Genomic DNA, 23,635 nt, shown 5'->3' with positions numbered 1-23,635 from the left:
TATTCCTCAAAAGAAGAACTGAGAATAAATGTTGCTTAACTTGATCAGATTGTGTTTTTTTTAATCTTCATCTCTATCCTTTCAAAATAAAAGCAGATCTGGTAGTTTAGTTCGATACTAATACGTAGGAATAAATGTTATACAACACAGCTTTTAATAGTAAAACTTGTAAAACTCATTCTCAGCTAGCAAATTAACATCTATCCTTAACAGGGTTTCTTCCCAGGAGTTTTTTAAAATCTTTTCTTGACTTAAAGTCTGCAATAAACACATTTTAGACTTCCACAGTTCATTCTGCTCTAAAGTGTCATCTGTTTTTGAAGGCAGTGGAAGTTTTGCATGGATCTACAGCCATCCACTAGTATTATATGAACAGGCTCTGCAAAGATGCATGGTGCTATACCCCTGGAAGCAGGTCAGTGCATGCAGATGCATAAGAGTCACTGAAAGGGCCCAGAGGGAAGAGGCTGATTGATGCATGTCAGCATAGTTTAAAAAGCATCTTGTTTACATTGTAGAAATGGCAAAACAAGAACATTTAAAAAAAAATCACAATCAGCACTGCAAACATGGACTCAATTAAATGATACCAAACGTAATTAATAAGCTTTATAAGTAGCACTTTGAGGAAACCTCAACTGCCGCTTTGTAATAAACTGAACAGAAAAAATAAAAATAATAACATATCGCCTACAAAATCCACTTCAGCAACAACAAACAATGCAAAATTAAAAAATTTTCTTTTGTTGTTATTTTATTGCAGCTTTTTTGCAGGCAGTCGCTGTTCGGTGCAGTTAATTCTTGTCCATAATGGCTTCAAACTGCTTTTACAGCCTTTTGTCTCCTTCACTTTATGATGCTTTTAAAGCCTGTGCTCTGCTCTTGTGCTCACAAGACCTTTCAAATCCTAGTGGGTTTTTTTTACAGAGGAGAGTTGTTTACAGAGAAAAGCAGACAGACGAAGCAAAGCTTTTGTGTGTCGGTACAACTGTTTCATAGGAGAAAAAACATTGACGGATCTCCAAATTCAAAGTTTTGATGAGGGATTTTAGCCTTGGTCAAACCAAGCTAAAATAAAAGTATTTACGTCATGTGTTGTTTAAATTTATTAAGCAAATTGTTGCTCCAGATGTTTTGCATGAAGCACAGCAGAGAGTTTGTACGAGCGAGCAGCCTGACCTCGGATGAACTCGGCGATGTTCCCCCTTTCGTTTTGGTTCCGTGTCAGGAAACAGAAAGAAAAGCGATACGAGTCAAACAGCTGGCAGACAGAGAGGGTGAGCTCCTGAAGGATCCAATAAGATGACAGAGAAACACATTTTCCTGTTTTTGGTCTGCAGCTGCAAAATCCATCAGATTGTCAGACAAAACCTGCAGATTTTATTGTGTGACTCACTGCTGCTCCAAAAAGTTTAGCCTCCAACCTGATGAATGCACAAAGCATGCAGGTCACACCACACCATGAGCAACGAATGGAGAACTGTTTACTTTCAAAGGGAGGGATCACTGCAGGACGTAACATGGCTACTTTTCACTGAGGCAGAAAAGCCGTAACCTAAAACCTTCAGGACTAAACAGAACCCAGTTCTTCGACAGAACGAGGAACTTTCTCTCAACTTTGTTTCAGAGCATTTTGAGTCATGTATCACACAGAGGTTACCATTTTCTGTTCTACCTCAACAGTTTTAAGAAGAGAAAGACAAAAAGTATATTTTTCAATTTCAACAGATGTTTGTTTTTATTTCAAAATGCTCGACTTTTGAAAAAATTATATATCAAAACACTAAATAATAGCTAAGAGTGGTTAAAAGTGGTAAAAACTACAAACAAATCCTAAAACATAAACCTTCTAGAGTAAAAAAAAACCATAACATTTTTGTACAACTATTTATTTTGTTTGAAATTTCAGGTTTTCCAATTCACTATAAAGGTGTTATACACAAAAAGGTTACTGATTTTTAAAGTTAAGATTAAATGTTTATTTTCTTCACAGTAATTCGCTCTCACCACCGTCTGGGTGGGGCTCTGCACCCCACGTTGAGGGTCAGATTTGTTGTTTTCAACAGAGGAAAATGTGTGGTTTGGTTCATTGTTGCTGGAAATTTCCATCTAATTTAATTTTTTTTTAAACATACTGACAATAATAACTTTTAATCAACAAATTTGTCGACGTCTAAACTCTTAGTTCAACACAAATCAAATAATTTGGTTTGGAATGTTGTTTTACTGGATTGTGCGGCTTCTTAATGGACCGGCCAGCATTCATTGTCAACTTGGAAAAAAAGTATTAATGGATTTAGAGGTCACAAAATGGAAACCAAGTAAACAGGAGTGGAAGCAGGATATCCACTCTGATTTGATTGTTGGCACACAGAAAGACTTCATCTGGGTCAACAGGGACATCAGAGACAGGTTTACCCTTCATGAGGGCTATTGTTCAGAACTGAGGAAAAAACAAAGAGGTCTCCTGAGATTGCAGAAAATTGACTATATGTTGAAAAAGAACAAGATTTAACCCTGAATGGCTCTGGAAGATCCTCTTAGTCCCATTTATTCAACTTTCATGAACACCAAAAAACATAAACCTTTTTTTTTCTTTTTGTTCTCCCCTCAGTGAAGTTACTCTCACTACATTTTGGAGGAAGCTCTGGCCCCAAACAGAACATAAACTGATTCCAAACCCACGTTGGGATAATTGAAAGAAGCCTGTCCCAAATCATAAAGCCATTTATTGTTTTTGCATTGACAATGTGGGTTTGTAAAATAAAAAAAGGCAATTTTTTATTCAAAAATGAACACTTGGCATTAATTAATATCTGTTGCATAGTTTCTTCTTATGTTTAGAATTTTATCAAAATAAAAAACTTCTAGAGTTTAAACCCTGGAAATTAATCTAATTGTTTAATATAATTTAAGAATAGTTAATTAATTTAAATTTAAAATGTAATTTTCTTTTAGTGCAACTTAGTCATGCTAACTTAATACATTTTTTTAACCTTATTTAAATAAATCATTTAAAGGACCTCTAACAGATAACTAGGAAGGTTTTGTTAAATGCTGGGGCGTTGTCTTGTTGAAACTGACCTATTTTCGTGCACAGACCTGAAAATGTTTTTTTTTTGGCTCTGTAAATCCTGTTTCGCCCAGACTTTGAGCATTTTCATTCAGGTTTAGGACATGCAGTAAAACATGCTGCCACTTCCCGCAGAGATAACGACGCGGCCGTAAACCTGACATAAACACTGACTGCTCGGAGGCGGCCTGTGAGGCACATCTGCACGCTCAGGCATGTCTCCAGACATCATTCAGAGGAAATTACCTGTTGTAGTTTTGGGTTTCTTGTCTAAAGCGCCATCTTTTCTCTGCTGATGTGGTTATCCAGGGTGCTAGAATCACAAAGGGAAACAAAAACCTCTTCTTGTGTGAGACTGAATCTGAGGGCATGGTTTGAAAGGAAAAAGGGAAATAGGACTCTTTTAGAAAAATGGATAGATAAGCTCACTTTAATTCAGCTTTTTAATCAACTTAACATCTTGGGTTCCACTATCAACATTATTTTAATAAAATAGAAACAAACACATTAGTGCTTTTATGATTTTTAGGTATTTTCATGTAAGAACACTAAATGTTAGCAGCATAAGCTGATAAAGACCCACTTTGAAGAGGCCCACTAAAAATAGTGTTTTTGGTATTTTTAACATGTTCTTGGGGCATTTTTTCTGAAGATGGAGTACATAAATAAAGAAAAATAATCGTTGTAGTACATTGTAGTTGTGAGGTTACAGTGGGCGGGGGCCACAAGCTCCCTACTCCGCTTGTAGATTACTAGATCCATTTGTGTCTTCAGTTTATGCTCTGCTTACCACATTTTTTTAACTGGTGATGTTAGGTTGGGGGTTGTGAAGGGCTGTAAGCTAGTGGGAGAGCTTGTAAAAAGCACTCAGTTATGGGCGATGGGAAGGGGGGGGGGGGGCTATTTTCTATGAAACAATACAGTTTTTTTTACTTTGGCTAAAAATCACATAATTATAATTAAAAGACCACTATGGAACACTTTTAAAAGAGATCAAAGGATGATTGTGACCCTGACAGGGATTCAGTTGGTTCTGAAGCCGGATTGATCTTTTACAGCCAAATAAGCCACAATGCCATTCAGAGTTTAAAGTTGTTTTTGCAGATCTATGCAAAAACCTCAAGGCAGGAGTATGAACGTAAAATCCTCTTTGGCTCAGAACAGAGTGATGATCCAGAATGAGTCGAGGCTTTCATGCAGAACCTCAGCTTGGCTTTCAGGAGCCAAAATAGATTTGAATTTAAAAAAGACTAAACATGAAAAACTCTTGAAATGTGAATCTTTTTCCAAACCATTAAGGACAAATAGAAACAGAAAAAAACAAACAAACAAACAAACAAACAGATAATTGCTTCTATCCATGGTGGATTTTGGGTGCAAATGCAAGAGCATCCATTTACATACAAAGAGTCTTTTTGATTTGTCTACAATGTATTTCCCAAAAACAGACAGTTTTAAACTAATTTCTAAGTGTTACATAATATAATTACAACTTTATTATTCATTATCAGGCCAGTTAATTCATGGTTTATTTTTCCTTCCTTGTAATTTGAATATTTAATTTTTAATTAAAAGTTCTGTGATCCGATTAGATTATCTGTTAGTTGCGGCTCATCTTTATTGCATCTCTGGTAACAAACTCAGCGTTTTTAAAAATATCCATACTTTAAGGGCTTACTATGTTAGTTTGTGGCTTGTCCTGCTGGAAGCAGCTGTGGCAGACAAGATTTTCTCCTTGCCTCTTCATTCAGTGATGTTTGACCTTAGGTTAACCCACTCAGAAGAACATTGAAAGATGAAGCCCCTTCATCAAGTGCAGAGACGTCTGTTGTTTTTCTCTTAAAAAACGTTTTTTTGGCTTTGGCAAGAGTCAAGGTCAGAGTGAAGACACTAGACATGCTGGTGTGAAATTCCATGCTGCTGTTGTGACACACACTCACTTCTTCTTTATTCAGGCTCAAAATTTCCATTTTGAAACTATCAGTTTCTGTTGCAGGATGCAGCAGTGGAGCTGTCAGTGATAATTATTATTATTTTTTTAAGTTGAAGCTGGAAAACAGCCACTGAGGGTTGAAGACGTAAAACTATTGACTGTATATGAGAACTGGAGCGAGTGAGTGTGACGAACATAGATACGAACATGTTAGAAGCAGTCGTCATGAGTAAGCAGTGATTGGTCCGAGTAGGTCTGAGTCATTTTTTCTATGGCAAACACTCTGGCCAATCAGGAGTGAGCTTGTTGGAAGTCCACTTGAAGGCAGGCTTGGGAGAACCTGTCAATCAAACTTTTCAAACATTCAACGTGAGACCGCATGCTTTTGTTGAGGCATCTGATTGGTCAGTTTAGAACTTGAATAACTTTCACTACAGAAAAAGATCTTTAAAAATAGAATTAGCAAGAAAAGATAGTATAGCAAGAATTGTTCTTCTGATAGATTGAATGACTGAGTAATAATAGCTGTTTATATCTCAACAGAAATTTATGGGACTTTGGCTCATTGGAACCAGGGCCCGAGCAAAGGATTTTAGACGGGCAGTCGGAAACCGTCAGCAAAAGCTATTTTATTTTTGTTCTTTAAACAATACGAAAATTAAGTAAAATTTTAAATGAAACCTCTACTAGATAAATACTCAGTTACTGTAGGTGAAAGTGATAAAATTCTTCTTTATTTTATGTAAACAAATTATTGTCAACATAAGTTTTTTCAAAAAGGGCAGGTGCTCAAGCACCCCTGGGCCACATGTGTGCACATACCTGCCAGGGATGATGGGTTACTTCATCCAGTTCTTATATGCAGTCAATGTGTAAAATTCTACCTTTATTTTGGTGATCAGGCTAGCTAGAGTACAGGTTTTTTAATTAATTTGGGTAAAGTTATGACTCAGTGCTGGACCTTGTGAAGTTCTTGAGCCAAACAGGGGCAGTTGGCCTTAACTGTAAAGCCTTCAGACAGAACAAGAATCTGGCGAGTCGATTAAATTTGGAAGCATCTAACTTAGACCCAAAAAACAAAGAGCCAATTGATGGGAATTAGAAGTTTACATCATTCAGTCTCTCAAAAATCATAGAAATTCTATGGTAAATGTTGGGTTAAAAAATGAATGAGAGCTGATGTAGATCCATTGGCAGGATACTGTATATTTTATCAAAGAGCTGCTGCAGGTTTGCGCTCTTAAGTGCATTTCTTTTTGCTGGGAAGTCAACCACAGCTGAATTTACCAAGTGTTTTCTCATTGTGGGGACCCATTTGATCAGACACACCCTGGTGTAATCATGGCTCTTAGAAAAGTTCATGGGCAGTTGGTCTTGGCCCAAAGATCCCTTTTCTTTGGCCTGAGTGTTGGCATGAAAATGCTTGTGACTTACATGTCTTAGAACCCAACTAATTGGGGGATTTCTGAGAAATTCCCTGAATTAGAAACTGAAAAGTTGGAAACGGGTATTTCTGATGTCGCCCATAGCATGCTCAATGCCAAAAAATGAAGAATCAAGTGGGATATTGATTGAAGTAATGACTGCTCACCTAAACAGCAATTCTAAAACTGGCAAGACAAAGTAAAGGGAGAGTTTTGTTTGATACACCCATCTGCTGCTTTTTTATTTTATTATTTAAAGAAACATGTCTTTATTAATGTTAGACACTTTCTAGCAGCCTCAGATTTAGCAAGCCTCACTAAGGGGTGCAGTTAGGATATCAGAGAGGGCAAGTCTGGGAGTTTGGGGTTTCATATCCCTCCCTCCCTCTAAAAGGCTTAGAAAACCATGCTTCCATCGTATAATTGTCTAACCATATCTTTTAAGTTTCCTGTTCAATCCTCTTCCTGACACTGCATTTACCGGGCTTGGGACAAGCACAAGCAGGACAGTGGTTTGTCCTTGTTGAAGCTGAATCTATCCTATTTGATCGTTTTTCTGTCCATCCTTATGTTTTTTTGTCCTATATTCATTCATTTGTGTGTTTTCTGTTTGTTTTTGTTTTTTGTGTGTGTTTTGTACTTTTTAGTTTGGCTTTTTGCAGGCCATCACAATGGGGGAGGGGGGGGTAATGACATTTAGGTAGGTATTGCCCCCCCCCCCCCCCCCCCTTGCCCATACCTATGTCCAGCCAAGCTTTCTAATGAGTTCCAAGCAGAGTCTCCTTTACGATCATGCTATTGTCATCACGCTAGCTATTCTGTCTGAATTTTAATGTGCCAGGTCAAAGGCTGCTCCTAACCAGGATATACTGTATATAATGCTAATTATTCTTTAAGCTTTAGACTGAATGGTAAGAGTTACAGAAGGGATTTCAATGATTTTTACAACAACAACTGCACTTAAACCTCTGCTTTATGCTTCAAAGAATTCAATCAATTTAGCTAATGTAGAGGTCTTATGCCTTAGGTTTCTCCCTGATGCTCTGTATGCTGTCATCAGGACCAACTTCAGAACTAAACTTTCTAGTTATGGAGATTTGACTGTTTTCTGTGTCTTGTGTGTCATGACAGATCAGGTCGAAGCTGAGCTGAGGGAGTTCAGTCCGTACTACAGGAAGCAGTTCTCTGTGGCCTGGTTCAACAAGGTGGAGGACGACCTGGAACAGAACAAGCAGAAGACCACACAGCTGCTCAAACAGAGGGTTTGTCTGACCACACCAACAAGTCTCAGCTCAGCAAATGAGGATATTCAAGTTAATGGGGTTAGATGGAGAGCACTTCCTCTGCTCTCCCAGATTAACAAACAAGAGCAGAAAAGATCAATACACAGCAAGTGATGAAAAAATAATGAATGTGCTGTAAAAGAAAAGAGGTTGCTGTTGTTGCACCCTGTCATTGCCTCAGTGCTACCTAAAATTTGAAACATAAGCACCCTGGATTTACACTAGTCCGTCTGTGATGCATCTCTGTTGCACGACCGTGAATTTGTTTACATTGTCTTCGTTGTGTCTAAGGTCCGTCCCCCCTCCATCCTGGCTCCGGGAGGAATGGTTTGTCCTGCCACCCTCGTGTCATCAACATCCAAAACTTTGCCAAATATCAGGCCCCATGCCCTCTCTTTCCTCACTGAGTCCTTGAAAAATGCATGTCTTTTTGGTCATATGATGTTATGTTTTTATACTTCCAAAATTAAACCTTTGGCGTCCATGGCGTAAATCGAGGACAATGTCATCCGCAGTGTTAACGTGCATTATCAAGTGGGCACACCACCTTAAAAAAAGTATAAAGTTTTATTTTAAAAGTACAAAGTAAATCTTAATTTTGAAATTCAGACCTACTTCCCATTTCTACATTCCAGAGAGACGGATGTCAGAGGCGATGTAAACAGTCCGAATGATTAATGAACATTCTATTTTTTTGTATCCCAGATGAACCAGTGGAAATCAGCCTTTAGTCACAACTTACGAGTGGGTATGGGCGCTCTACACTCAAAAAATGGGCAAACCTGTATGGTGCCTGGCAGGTCGTAGACCGCTAGGTGATTCCGTACTGTGAAAATGGTACATTATTTTCTGCAGACATGCTGCAGACGACAGGTCGTAGCAAAGACCTAAACAACATGCAAGGGTGAAGTAGGCATAAGTGGATCTGACTTCAATTAACCTTACAAATACTTCACGATACATTTACCACACACACGACAATCGTATGTCCCATTTTCAAGATGTCCCTTGAGGTGGTCGCAATGAACGTCATAGCAGTAGGTTTAGGGGCTGTCATCTTAGTTTTTAAAGTTAGAAGACGTTTCAACTCTTATCCAAAAGGCTTTGTCAATTCTGACTTAGCTGGTAAAAGAGCTGGTATATATATGCGCTCATGGGGGAGGAGTCAGACTGCTATCCAACCTGGATGAATGAGAGTCTTCATAGACATATTTAAAATGAATGGTTTCACAGCTCGATTTCTTCCCATTTTCATCTTTAAAGCCCAATAATTTATCTTTGCCAGGCAGCTCCTGAGGACAGTAAGGTGCTGTATGAAGACGCCATCCTTTACTTTGATGACAGCAGAAAATGGAAGGAAAGGTACGTGGTGGTGAGAGCCAACTACTCCCTGGAGTGTCACGACAGCCTGGAGGTGAGGGCCAACACAAGAAGGACCTTATTTAAAACCACAACGGAGAAACTTCATGTTGCCCATCATGTTTTTAGTCTTTTCTAAAAGGGGGTCCTCCTTGCTACAAGCTACTGCCAACAGGAGGCACCGTTCTGACCACAGAGGAGAAGTACATGGCCATGGTGGACAAATGCTTTCCTGACGACAACAGTGAGTCAAACCAATATATGAACGTTTATGAACAGGAAGCAATGCCGACAAAAGCTAACTCGCATACAATCGCAATTTTACTCACTCTGTTATCAAATCATTTTGCTGCTTGGGGAGATTTTTTGTATTATTTTGGGTCTGCTGCAGCCCTGTATTGCAAGAACCTCAGTTGCAGGGGAAATCTAAAACTTTAGTTTTGTGGATTCTTATAAAACTTACCTGTTCATCACCCCAGGGGACCAAAAAAATAATATGGTTGCTATGGAAATAAAATTAAGAGAAAAGCCACCATTAAAAAAAAAAAGGTTGGTTTTCATGATAAAAACTGGAGCTCTGACCAGGGTGCAGCAGGGGACAGTGAGGGGTGTGTAATGGCTGCTCAGCCAGTAGTGATGGGTCAGGAGGGGATGGGTAGCACCTGTTGGCCATACAACGCCATGCGCAGCTTTGATTTTTAGTTTGAAAGTTAACAAGCATCTTTAAACGTAAGAAAATAATAAAGAAGTTTAAAAAAACATTCAGCAAGTTTACACTTCTGCACATATACTTGGTTTATAAATGTTTAACAGTAATTTATCATCTTTATTCAGATTGCAATAACAGTTTGATTCACAACTATCTAGGCAATTTTTGCAGTTTTTCTTGCATTTTTAGTCATTGTCTTAGATACACAGCAATTTCTTACATTCTTTTTGACTGATTTAACTTTTAACTTGGCAGCTTTTGTGTGTTAATTTTAGTAAATGTTATGTCTTGTTTTAGGCCTTTTCATATAACTTACAGATATTTCGAGTTTAGCTGCAGCTCCTGGCCTCCTTTTCATGTGTTTTTGCAGGAAATGCAATTTTCTTTAGTTGTAGCTTGAGCTAACATTGCTCAACTGTGTGTGTTTCTTTATTTCAAATCAAAATCTGCACATTGATAGTGTGTTGGTCAGTCTAAATCAGGCTTTTTTTTGCTTAAGAACAATAGCACCTTGAAGAATCTCAAAAGACAACAAATCCCAGGTTTGTAATCTGTTCTGAAGAAGAGCAGACCCTTAATTAGACATTGAGTAGTCATGACTGACTCTCACATGCATCATGTGTGACTCTAAAAAAACGTGAAGACCGTTTGACACTATGCCTGTTCAGACATGTCAACTTTTGCTAGCAGCAGATAAACATCAGAGGCAAAAAACACGAAGAGTCAGTGTGTTGTGAGGAAATACATGTGTATGTAGGTACTCAGATGTGTTTTAAAGTTATTGAATCAACAATGGATACTATAATTTCAGTCCAGCTACAGAAAGGAACGACTTCCCAACCATTTAAGCTTTGTTTTATCCTGAGGGCAACAACTAAATGTAACATTGAACTCCCACATGACTTTTTATCCTTGTCAAATAATTCAAAAATAATCAAATAAAGTTTAATTAGTAATTTTAAATGTAAAGCTTAAATTGTTAGACCTCTTCCACATAATATTTAGGTTTTGTTTATCATATAAAATCTTTTTTATAATTTGTGTTTAAGGTGTCGTAAGGGAATGTGAGAGGCATGTATCAGTGCAGATGAGGTGATAACAAGCCTTCCTTTTTTCATTTTCATTCAGATGTGAAGGAGGATTTCGCGCCGGCTCTGTCAGGGATGCCGGGTCAGTTTCCTGTCTACCTTCGTCTCCCCTACAGGAGGGACTCGTACTTTTGCTTCAGGCAGCAGGGCAAACAAGCCACCTTCATCTCCATCCTGTCAGACTGCATCAGACACCAGAACCAAGGTAACTTCAGGCGCTCTGTCAAAATGTCCTGCGGTTGCAGGCTGTTCCTTCCCTACTCCCCTTCTGATGACAGTCTTCGTTCAAGAGCATGACCAGGAACTGAGGGTTTGATCCCTCTGTTAAATGTTGTGTCTCTGCAATGACTTTAAATATATATGTATATTTTTTTTACCAGATTTTCTGAAGAAGAAGACATGTGAAGTTCAGGCCTTCCTCAAAGCCATCCAGCTCTACAGACAGGACAAAGGCAAATACGACGTGTGGGACATGCTAATAGGAAGTGACGTCAGGGTACGTCTGAACCCGCCTTCTGTTTGAATTCTGTCTGCCATGGATTTGCCAAAATATAAAATTAACCAGGGCACCACGGTGAAGCAGTGGTTAGCACTCTCGCCTCACTGTAAGAAGGCCCTGGTTTTGAATCCCGGTTGGGACTTTTCTGTGTGGACTTTGCATGTTTTCTCCTCCCACAGTCCAAAGACATGCTACATAGGTTCATTGATTACTCCAAATTGTCCTTAGAAGTGCTTATTTGACTGATTGTGTGCCCTGCGACAGACTGGCAACCTGTCTACCATTGCCTAACAGTAGCTAGGACGGGCTCCAGCAACCCTATGATCCTGAAAGGCATCTAGTGGGTTAAGAAAATGGATGGAGGGATAAAACTACCAGCGCTCACACGTTAGCTTCATGTGGTTGAAAACAACGAAGAAGAAAAGTCTGAGCAGAAATGATGAAGAGGAGAAGATGATGAAATCTTTCACTCAACTCAACTTTTTCTTTTCCTGAGACTGAAACAGAAAGGAAACGTTTGCATACATTATAGGGCTGGTCTGAAACAAACTTCAAAAGATTTAAAAAGCTTAAAAAAATGAGCACACTTCTTGTCGGCTGTTTAAGAGCAGAGAAGCATCTGTTTGTTTTTTCCTTACCTCCATCTGCAGTCTCAGGTTCTTTCATTTGTGTGTTGTTTGTTCAGCTTCCTGCTGTGTTTTCCTCTCCAGCAGAGCGGGAATCCACCCACTTCGCCTCTTAAACTTATCCATTGTGCAGTTGTTGCTTCTCACTCACATTGTGCATTCAAATTTCAAGGAAGTGCGAGTCTACTAAAAATCTGATTCAGCTTGTGAGCCGAAGCAGTTCCTGTTGCTGTGAAAAAAACCCACACGTAAGAGCAGAGAAATGGCTGGAATCACCACAATGCTGCCAGCAGAAACAACACAAATGCTTTCAGCCGCTTTTATGAGCGGAGCAGCAGCGACGTCCATCAGCAAGTACAGCTTGTGAGGTCATGCCGCTGACAGGAAGCATGCCTGTGTTTTATGTTGCTGCATGGTTTGGTTCTGTAACTACTCCAGCAATCAAGTGCTGCAGTTACATAAACAGGAGATTAAATATCAATACAATTTTTAAAAGATCCATTAATCTCTGTCTGTTTGAAAAATGTATCACGATTGGGGGCAAAATGTTTTAGGGGCATTTAACTTTAGCTTTGAGTAAAACAGCTTTTATCATTTAGACTACTTTGTTTGGTGGAAATGTGAAGTTTTTTTTCAACTTTGGTCGTGGTGGGTGTAGACTTAATCTGGTGGCATGTGCGTTAAAATTCCTGAAGATCACTCGCACAAAAGTTGATGAGCATGTGGCGGGGTGAAATCTTTGCTTAAAGGCGCAGTAAGAAAGAAGAGTTTCAAAAAAAATCTAGTCCTTGATGTCCAGGACTGCTGCAGGACATAAAAATACAAATGAGTATTTGATAGGTAAATCATTTTCATTTAGCATTTTACAAACCTTCTTATGTTTTCCGGACTTTTCCACAGTGAGTATAGGTGTTTGCACTCTCTGCACGTCAGCTGTAGAATCCTGCAAGTACAGAAACATCGACAGCAAAGTGCAGTACGTGAGGGGAAAGCTAAAAACAGATATTGATGACTGCTGCTTGACCTACTGATGGTTATTTTCCTTCATGAACTGCCTTCTGCTGATCGTGAAGTGGCCTTCTGAGAGAGACGAGAACCTTTCTCCTGTCCTGTGTGCTCCATCAGCATGTGACAAGTCTCTATCTAGCCTGGATTCTAAATAAATAAATAAAACAAGTCCAAATTACTTTAGCATCTTTTGTACCACATTTGATCCCTGTGATTGTTCTGATGATTTCAAATGAACGTTGGAATATCGATTTTAAAATAAAGTTCCTTACAACTGGTTGAAAATTAATCAGTCAGTTTAAATAATCAATTTCTGAAATTCCCTTGGCAAAAAGTACTAAACTTGAAGTTTATTTTATTAAGTACACTTGAGTATAAGTATAGCCAGTCTGCTTCAGACCATGTACGTGTGGTGGGAAGTATACTAAATGAATATTTCTTTTGACTAAATTGGAACATTTCAAGCTTATAATATACAGATAGTATCTAAAAAGTAAACTTCAAGTATTCAAGTATTTAGTGTAGACTAAGTATACTTGTAGTTCACTTAAATAGACTACTTTTTCTAAGGGATGTTTAAAAGGGAAGATATTCCATCAGCAAAGGAAACATTCAACTTTTCCTGCTTTATTTTGATAGGGTATTATCCAATCTCACAATGCTTTACAATCCCAACAGTAAAAACAAAGACTACAATTAAATCAGAGACAATTCTGCTGACCAACTCGTCAAAATCGTTCATGCAATAACCTCATGTTACTATAGAATGCAGTTTGCTGCTGTTATAGAAACACTTTCTGCAGAAATGAACTCACTGGCCTGATTTGAAGATTCTGGACTTGTGTTTGTACGGTTTTTGATGCTTCCATGTGTATTTCGTGTTGTTCAGAATGACATGTTTACAATCTGCCTGACGTGGCTGTAAGTGGAGTCACACATTTGGAGTTTTACAATGTTGTCATATCTATCAGGTGGGGTGTCGGTTACAAAGCTCAGGTCAAGCTCTATGAATGCAAGGATCTTCCTTTTTCTCTTTCATATCAGATATTTCATCAAAACAAACAAAAAACACAAATTTAGCACCAATTGGACTTGTGTGATTTGAGATCTAGTTTGTTGACAGCAGCAAACAGTTGCTAGACTGTTTTAGATCTAAGAAGAACTTTTTTTCTCTCCATAAACTAGATTATAACAATTGCAAATAAATGTAAGCTTGGCTTGATGTTTTTTGTGTTGGGTCTTGAAAGAACATTAGTTGTGCACTTCTGCTTTATGAATACATAGATTTGAATGAAAATGAGTGTGTGATGGTAACAGATTGCATTGTGTGTCTGGGTTCAGGTGATGGCCAACCAGGTGATGGAGCAGCTGCTGCCGTCTCTGGAGAAAGATATGCTGCCTCGCCTCAAAGCCAAGAAGAGCGAGAAGAAGAGAGTTTGGTTTACTGTGAGTCCCTTTGTCTCCACAGAATGAATCAAAGCTACAAGAACATGCGTTAAACTTTATTTAGGGGGATTAAATGACCCATCCTGATCTTTCTCAGACATTGGAGGCTGCATACATTCTGGTCCAGGAGCATTTGCTGCAGAATCTGTCAGGAATGAAGGAGGAATGTCGAGTCTCGGTCCGGAAGCAGGAGGTGCTGATCCACTCTGACATGGACCAGATCCTAAACTCCAGAAAGCAGCTGGAGGAGAAAATCCGAGGTATCTACAGGTTCTGGGAGACTTGATGGTGAAGCAAAGAAGCTGGAGGATGCAGCTGATGCAGATTGTTCTTCCAGCTAAAGTTTCAGAACCAGCAGAGAAGCTGTGCTCCGAGTCCATCCAGCCATACCTGGGCTCAGCTCTGGAGGAACTGATGAAACCAATCAGCTTAGGCTTTCTAGAAGGACGGCGGCTTATGGAGACCATGATGGACCAGGTGTGTCAGATTGCCCTGGACAGCGTAGCTGATGAGCATATTAAGAAGGTGGGTTTCTCTTGAGTTTTCAAATGTGAGGAAACATGCACCTCAAAGGGTTTCTGTCTGTGAATCCAGAATGATGTTTTATTTTTATCTTCCTTACAGGCTCTGAATAACATGTCGAGACCAAACCTGGTGAACTGCTACCAGAAGATCGCCTCCCTGGAGGATGAGCTGCAGCAACTGAAGGAGAGATTTGGTTTCTCCAACGTCAAAGGGATGATACAGAGCGCTCAGATCGACCTGCAACAGGTCAGCTAGTCATTTGTGAATAGAAATGAGAACCATTGGCTGCTATAAAATCAAAAGAGGTTTTTACTTTTAAGCACATATAACCTCGCAAATCAACATTAAACCACTTTTACTTCCAAGCCATTGTTTTTACTCGCACAGAAAAATGCAGAAAAAAAAAATTAAAGCGAAGGTGGCGTTGTATGAGCTCAAATTCATGAAAAAAACCCTACTTTTTCCCAAAATGGCGGCCTTTCTGTTTGTTTCTATCTCCATTGCAACCATTTATGTTTGGGTCACCTGGGGGTGATGAGCAGGTCTGTGTACGTTTTAGAAGAATCAGCAAAAAAGGGTTTTATTATTTCCTTTGCAATGGAGGTTTTTGTTAATCACGCGACCTTGCTAATATGTTTGTATTGTATGTTATCTCTTTTCTTTCAGATTGAGCCATGAACTCATGTATAAAACAAGGACATACAAGTTTTGTGCGCTTGTTATGTCAACGCCATTCAAAATCTACAACTTCTAGTTCCTACGTTTTTCTCCAAAAAGATGCTCAAGTAATTTAAGGCGATAGAATGAAAACCCTTAGGTCAAAGGTCTACAAACCTTTGGTTGTGGTTGTAGACTTAAATTTTGTGAAGATCACCCAAAAAAATGTTTGCTTTAACCGTAGTGTGGCAAAATACGAAAATTGACAAATTTCATACTTTGCTACAAAATGGCCACCAAGCTGGAGTTCCTGTGGCCATCCCATAATAGTTTCAAAACCATCTTTGGAAATCCCAGACGGGATTTCGTTAATGGACTCTTTTGGAGTCCCATTAGACGTTTGGGTCCCATTGATATTTTTTTTTGTGACAGTTTTGCCTGCTGTGATGTCATCATTTTGCAGTTCAGGACTGCTGTGACAAAAAAAGGAAAATGCAGGTTTGGAAAAAGTTGTCAAGATTCATTAGGAAGCTTATTAATCTAAGACGATTAAAAAAACTTTGATGCAAGTAAAATGAAAATATAAAGACCTGGCATCCTCATGCCCCAACATCACACAATGGGTTCCATCACCACACTCTGCATAAGTGGGGCCCAGTCGAAGAGAAATAAAAAAGGCTTATCAAACAAGACTGTCTGAGAAAACTGATGAATTTCAAATTCTGCTTCAGTAGAAAGTCCTCAAACAATCTCAGGGATCACTGTCTTAAAGGAGTGTCTTCTGCGTCTGTCTCTATGCAGCTGATGCAGAATGCCATTTACACATTTGAGCTGCTGCTCAACAACGCCATTCAGGTACACCACAATGATGCCGGCAGCGCCATCGAAAAGGCCAAACACAGAGTCCTTAAGGTGAGTTTGTAACACTTCCAATCAGAATAGAATCTGTTCAAGTTGCAGACGGACTTGAATTCAAGTGTACAGGCAAAGATTACTGAGCTGCTAATATGGTAAACTGGGGTTCATGATAGCTGCCTTCACAAAGGGACAATCCACATAATTCTTTCCTTTTTTTGACCAAAGAATGTGTGTATGCAAGTTTTTGTATTTCCAAAAACATAGTGAATTTTTACTTTGTTAACTTTAACTTATTTTGAAGAGGATACTGTGGTCTGAAAAGAATTAGTTACTTTCATTTGAACGTTAGATTTGTGCTCTACTCTTTTCCAGAATGCTTGTCATACTAAGGTCAACCTCTGACCCCAATACACTTGTAATGACTGTTTTTCTGTCATCGTAAAAAAATTCAAAACGGTGAAAGATTGTGCAGCTATTTTATATCTGAGGTGAAATCCATCTTAACAAAAGTCTTTCTGCAGCAATTCGACTATGACAGCAGCACAGTGAGGCAGAGGATCTTCCAGGACGCTCTGGTTTCCATCACGCTGCCGTTCATCAAGAGAAACCTGGCTCCCACCTGCAAAGAAGTGAGCCTCCATTCCCTCACAAAGAGTCTGGACACCGACATAGGAGGACGTTTGAACTTTGTTTCTTTATTTGTCAACAGGAGCTTCGGGGTCTGGAACAAACCATTTACTCTGACTACACCGACTTCATCCACGTTGAGAACGTCTATGAGAAAATCCTCATGCAGATCCTGGATGCGGAGGCCTCTAAAGGTACAGATGGACGCGGCAGAGACGGCAAACCCACGCCGAGCCTTTAGTCACTTTTATCCCTTCCTGTTTTCTCTCCCGCAGTGGTGAAGGAGGCGGCCGACCTCAAGAAGCACAACCTGCTCACAGAGAGCGACCTGGCCAGGCAGTTCAGCCGCTCCAGCCTCTCTTCCACCTCCACCCTTGACAGCCCTGAACTGTCGCAGACTTCCAACAAACAGACCACGGCTCTGTCTCCTCTGGTGGCCAACGGCTTGCCTCCCAGCCCACTTAAAAAGGAGGTGCTACTCAACAATGCAGCTAAAGCTCCATCAGAGAAGTTGGAGCAAGTGGCTGCTGGTCAGGAGAAGGAGGGGGAGCCATTCACAAGAGGTGGAGGACAGGTGGAGTCTGGGAAAACTGATGAACTTCAAACTTCTGCTTCAGTAGAAAGTCCTCGAATTAAGACTCAAAACCAGAAGGCAGAGATTTCTGCTCCAACCAAAGACGCTCAAACAGCAGCTGAGCAAGAACACAGTCAAGAACCCGTTACTCTATCAGAACCTGTTGCAGCAGAACCAAAAGATGTGAGCCCTCCAGCTAAAGAACACAGATCCCTGTCTTCAGCCAGCAATGAGAAGACAAACCAAAGTGAAAGCTCGAAAGATAAGTTAGAGGCGCCACCTAGTGGAGCAGATGCTGAAAACGTTGCTCTACAACTGCAAGTGGAAAAAGCTGAGTCGGGTGCCATCTCAGACCCTAATTCTCTGGACGTGTCTGTTGGAAGCGAGTCGACCCGCTCTGATCCAGAGTCCACTGACGATGTCTCAACAGCCTCTGACACCTTGGAGGTGGCCGACCCTCCTGCAAGCTCAGACAAGGCCAAAGCTGAAGCTGAAGACTCTCCCTCCCAAGCCCCGGAGGAAGGGGTGAGCAGGGATGTGGAAGTGAAGGACAGTCAATCTATAGCAGACGTAAAAGCCTCAACGACCTCTGACCTCTCAGAGGCCACCAAGCCGCCGGCTTCCTCACATACCGAGGCCACGGTTGTAGCTGAAAACAGCATAAAAGTGGCAAGTTTGCATCAGGCGGCTGATACCACGATATCCCCAGACGACACCAAAGCGAAGGCTCTGGGCAGCGTCAAAGAGATCCGTAACCTGGTGATGGAGGTGATTGAGGTGGAGCAGCCTGTGCATCTTTACCCAAATGCATCTGCCCAGGTGGAGTGACAGATCTCCAGGGATTTACATCAGGAGAGCTTCATATAACATTTAAAAAAAAGTATGCATGAAAAAAGTAACTAATTTATACACCAGCATATACGAAGCATACGTATCCATTGCTCTGCTCTGTCACACTTTTAACAAACATTACTGCTTTCTTTTTTCCTGGATGTTCCTGACAACACAGATGAAGAACGTTGTCTTTTTTATGTTATGCCTATAAGTGGAACACTTGATTATCTCTGACGGAAGTTGATTTGAGGTTTGCAGTTGGGGATAAAGACGGGAGTTATGATGAGTGTCTGCAGAGTTGAAATAACAAACCAATTTATTATTCTGTTTGATCATTTAATCGATCCCGGCGTGAGAATTTTTTTTCATAGGCCTAAGGATGCATGAAAACCATCAGGACCTCTGGTCTTTGTTTAAATCTTGCAGCTTCAGATACACAAACAGAAACAAACCAAACCTCCCAAAATGTTTAAATGAAGATTCTGATGTAAGCTTTCAGAGAAAATCTTACAGTTCAGCCACGCCTCACTTTTCTGTCTTATAAATTTATTCTGCAGCTTTATTAAAGCATGTAAACACATAGAGGTCAATAGGTCACCCAGGAGGTCGGGAGAACGTCTAAAGCAGCCTAAAACACAGAGTTTTAAGAATTTTATCAGTAGGGGAACCTGATCGAATCCTGCTTTAAAATGACTTATGAGCAAAAAAAAAATAATAGAAACTTGGCTCATTCGGAGCTAACTGCAACTGTAATCAAATTTTTAAAGCTGAGTGTTTTAAATGCCTCTAAATTCCATTCATCCATCTCCTTAACCTGTTGTCCCTTTTAGGGTCAAGGGGTTGCTGGTGCCCGTCCCAGCTACTGTTGGGCGAAGGCAGGGTACACCCTAAACAGGTCGCAGTCTGTCGAAGGGATGCCTCTAAATTCTTTCTTTTTATATGAGCATAAAAAACTCAAAAATGAATATAGATTTTTAAGATGTCAAAGAAGAAAAATGCACAGAATTGCTGAGTTCATTACCTCCATGTCGCCTCCATGTGCCTTTCCCTCTCACAATAAAGGAATCCGACCTTCTGCGGGAGGATGCGGTTGTCGTAGCAACACCTAACTCATCTCAGAAAAGTGCTTTTTAAATTGTGAAGTTACATTGATTTATGGAAGCCTTGTGGAAATAATAAAATAAACAAATAAAATGTCTTAAAACATAAAGTCTGGTTTTAGTAAGTAAAGAAATGACTGTTTTTCTTTGCCAGTAAAACAAATAAGGATTTATTGATGGTTCGCAGCAATGTTCACATAATTGCATGCAGATGCTTTATGCATCTGTGACGGATTTGAGACTTTGAGGAAACAGACATCAACAGCATTCCGTGTTTCAGCAGGCACATCAAGGACAAGAATGAAAAGAATGCAGTAGATTATTTCTAACCTGAGCACATTGACGCATTTTTCTAAACAAAACAGTCAAGATGCTTTGGGTAAGTAAGCAGTGATTGGTCCAAGTTAGTTATTGTTTTTATGACAACCACTGTCACCAATTATTGAGGCAACTTATTGGTCAGTTTATAAATTGAATAACTTGCAATATGGAAATAAAATAATCAAGAAAAAAAAAAACGAGCAAGAACAATTTAAAAACAGGTAGGTAGCAGATCAAGAATGGTCATTCTGACAAATACACTGACTGAGTAATAGCTCTTTTTCTCAAACAGTTGTCCCCAAACACTGATATTCTTTTTTTCCCAAATTTTTAAATCTTCTCTAAGAAGGCACTAACTCCATCACATTGTTTTCACTATATTTTATGTTTCATGCAAAGCTACATTATTTTGACTTTAAAGTGCAGCAGCAGCATCCAGCATCATACAGTTCTGAGCTGGAAGGTGAAGCACTCAGTGCTGCATTCAGGGACCTGAAAACTGCACAGAAAGTGTAAAGGAAGCCGAGAATTCCAGCAGACAACAAACAGATTACATATCTCCTGAGGTTTAGTAATAATTGTCAGAGACATTTAGACAAATCTGCTTTATTTCTGCAAAATTCAGTGAAATGTTGAAGCCCAAGTTTGGATCAGGTATTCCTTTAGTTTAATTTGAGGTTTGACCAACATAAAATGGTAAACAACAGAGTTTTTCTGTCTCAAAACTTTAAGTTTACAAATTATTACAAATCAATTTTGAAAAATGTTCTTGCAAGTTACAAAAAAACTTAGACTTTTTTTAAAATAAATGATCTTGTCCAGAATGTGTTTTTGTAAACCTTTAAGTTCGTTGGTTCCATTTTCTGTTCATTGATTGCTTTATGCTCATTTTCAGGGAATGTTTATCTTCTTGATCCGTTTAGCTGAATTTTTAAGGTTAAAAAACTCAAACAAAAAATACATTTCAAAAAATAAATCACATATCAAACTTATATTAAATTTTTTATAAATTATCTCTCTGATTTCATTTATTTGTAATTTGCTTAAAATAACTCCCAAAATAGATTATTCTTAAAGAGTTATAAGCAGGAAAATTGGTTTTCCTTTATATTTTGTAATAATAATCATAATAATGGATTGGATTCCAGACGCTCAAAGTGCTTACAGTGTGTCCATTATTCATTCACTCCTCATTCATACTTGGTGATGGTAAGCTACTGTTGTAGCCACAGCTGCTCTGGGGCAGACTGACAGAGGTGTGACAGAGGTATCACCGGGATAATTCATACAGATTCACACACCAGTGGAGCCACACTGGAGGCAAGGACAGTGAAGTGTCTTGCCCAAGGACACAGCGACAGTTGGCAGGGGGGAGTGGGGATCGAACCGCCGACCCTTCAATCATTGGACGGCCTGCTCAACCGCCTAAGCCACTTGTAATGCTTCCTATAATTCTTGAACAGTTATAAAGAAACATGAGGAAATTTTATGTAACCAGGTCAAGTGATTTACACTAATCTAAAATGGTTAATGCTGGGAGGGGCCACTAAGTGGCGCTGTTTTTTTTTAAAAACTCAAACCTGACAGGCCAGTATGTCGTCAGGGGGGGCAGGAGGTAACAATATGGCCGCCTGACGGTCCTAGCTCGGCACATGTGCTTTGGTGAAGAAGGGTTTGACAGATTTTGGTGTAGTACTGACATAGTCTGCACTTTTGGAGGGAAAGAGATTTTATTAGCTGGCGAACTGAAGAGATGTGGAGCTGTGCGACGGCGTGCGGTGAAGACTGAAGTAAGTTGCGCTGTTGATCGAAAAGCTCTAGTTAACAATGCTAACTAGTTAACAAGGCTAACTAGCGGCTACAGAGCTGCGGGACGGAGTGAATTTGTTTTTGAATTTACACAAGCATCTGTTCAGGGACTGTTCTATTTTATTTTGTCCACAATCTGTAATTTTCTAACACAAAGGGAAGACAACGTTGTTCAGCTTGGTTGTGGGTGAGGCCGGTAGGAGCCGGTACTTTTGCCCTCATCTTTCTGTTAGTAAATGATCAGTTGCCTCAATTGGGTTTTATTTTAGAATAAAGCCACTGCTTTAAAGTAGGAGAGGGGGAGGAGAGGTGATGCTGTAGTATCGCGAGACCCAGCGAGACGAGTGTGGTGAGTCGACTTGGCGGCGCGTAAGCATTTGAACAAACATTTTCGATCTTGTTTCATTTTTCCGCCATATTAAAATATTTCCTGCTAACTAACATAACCTGTTAAGAGTATTAAGCTTCTGTCAGCCTGGAGGACCTGGAGAATTTCATTGACGAGTGTTTTAATACCTGCAACATGGTGAAGCCCAGAACCGCCACCACCACCCCCTCCGCCAAGCGTGAACGGCCTGAGGACTCTCCCGGGGCTGTGTCCTCTCCAGGCAGCGGAATGAGCGATATCCTGGATTCGATTGATAAAAAGCTCTCCAGCTTTGATGGCCGCCTCAATTTGCTGGAGATCCTCCATAGAGAATTTCAAGGTCTGCGGGAGTCTCTGGAATTCAGCCAGCAGCAGGTGCGGGAGCTCGCAGCGGAGAACCAGGCCCTCAGAGAGACCGTGAAGACCCTGGGCAATGACACCGCCCGTCTCTCCGAGGAGAACCGATCCATCAAGGAAACCCTCCTGGATCTTCAGTCGAGGAGCATGAGGGACAATCTAGTGGTCGCGGGGGTTCCAGAGGAGGCAGGAGAAGACCCCGAGGCCACCGTTAGATCCTTTTTACAGGTCCACCTGAAGCTCCCCAAGGAGGAGGTGCAGAAGATCTCTTTCCACAGGGTTCACCGCCTCGGAGGAAGAAGGTCCGACCACCAGCGCCCGCGTCCTATTGTGGCTAAATTCGAACATTTCAAACAGAAGGAGTTGGTGAAGGGCCGAGGACGGGAACTGAGAGGCACGCATTACAGCGTGAATGACCAGTTCCCGGCAGAAATCCTCCGCAGAAGGAAGATCCTGTTCCCGCTGAGGAGGAAGCATCTTGCTGCTGGTTCGAGAGCGATTGTGGCCGTTGACAAACTTTACGTGGACGGCCGGCTGTTCCGGGACCCGGAGATCACCCCCTGGCTGTGCTGAAGGCTTTCAGACCCGCGCTGAGAACATCTGCGCTGCCCAGAAGAAACCCGCTAAACTTACTTCAATGAATGGAAAACCGGATCATCAATAATCCACACCTCGATCGCAGGAAAACAGTCTTTTTTTTTTTCTTCGTCACCTCAGTCCCACTGATGTTTCTATTGTTGTTTTGTTGTTGTTTTCATTTTCCCTTCTATCTCTTTTTTTCTTTCCTTTACTCCCCCCCCCCCCCCTCTCCCCCCTCATTATATGTAAATCACCTGGAAGCAACTCATCCTCGGTAAGTATTTATTTATGCACGGAACGGGCGCGCGCGCACACAAGCGCACACAGGGGCGTGCACATGCGATCCCGCACACACACGCCGACGTACTGCAATCACCTCACACAGGCTCTCATAGGACGCACGCGACACGCAGCTCACATAGCCAGAAAACGTTCACGCGCACAGCGCTTCTCAATGCGGGCACGCGCACACGGACTGGTACACAAGCACTACTTAGCTTTACACCTTTTCAGTCAGAGCAGTTATGAACAGTCTTAACATCGTTAGCTGGAATGTGCGTGGACTTGGCTCTGAGCCAA

The 23,635-nt window shown here is 40.5% G+C and overlaps 1 protein-coding gene across 1 annotated transcript in view; it reads left to right on the top strand.

The window, feature by feature from the left end:
- LOC101171654 (protein Niban) overlaps positions 1-19,733 on the top strand; it is a 29,800-nt gene extending 10,067 nt beyond the window's left edge. Inside the window, exons 2-14 of the mRNA XM_004068241.4 lie at positions 7,562-7,692; positions 8,999-9,127; positions 9,202-9,316; positions 10,910-11,074; positions 11,250-11,365; positions 14,344-14,448; positions 14,546-14,708; positions 14,786-14,973; positions 15,073-15,219; positions 16,432-16,542; positions 17,010-17,117; positions 17,198-17,309; positions 17,391-19,733. Of these exons, the coding sequence (XP_004068289.1) occupies positions 7,562-7,692; positions 8,999-9,127; positions 9,202-9,316; positions 10,910-11,074; positions 11,250-11,365; positions 14,344-14,448; positions 14,546-14,708; positions 14,786-14,973; positions 15,073-15,219; positions 16,432-16,542; positions 17,010-17,117; positions 17,198-17,309; positions 17,391-18,517 (2,717 nt within the window). The 3' untranslated portion in view covers positions 18,518-19,733. The remainder of the gene's footprint in view (positions 1-7,561; positions 7,693-8,998; positions 9,128-9,201; positions 9,317-10,909; positions 11,075-11,249; positions 11,366-14,343; positions 14,449-14,545; positions 14,709-14,785; positions 14,974-15,072; positions 15,220-16,431; positions 16,543-17,009; positions 17,118-17,197; positions 17,310-17,390) is intronic.
- The last annotated feature ends 3,902 nt before the right edge of the window (positions 19,734-23,635 follow it).

This window comes from Oryzias latipes, chromosome 4 (assembly GCF_002234675.1).
Source record: "Oryzias latipes chromosome 4, ASM223467v1".
Classification (NCBI taxonomy): Eukaryota; Metazoa; Chordata; class Actinopteri; order Beloniformes; family Adrianichthyidae; genus Oryzias; species Oryzias latipes.
The sequence above is the reverse complement of the archived record's forward strand: the minus strand, read 5'-3'. Positions and strand labels throughout refer to the sequence as shown.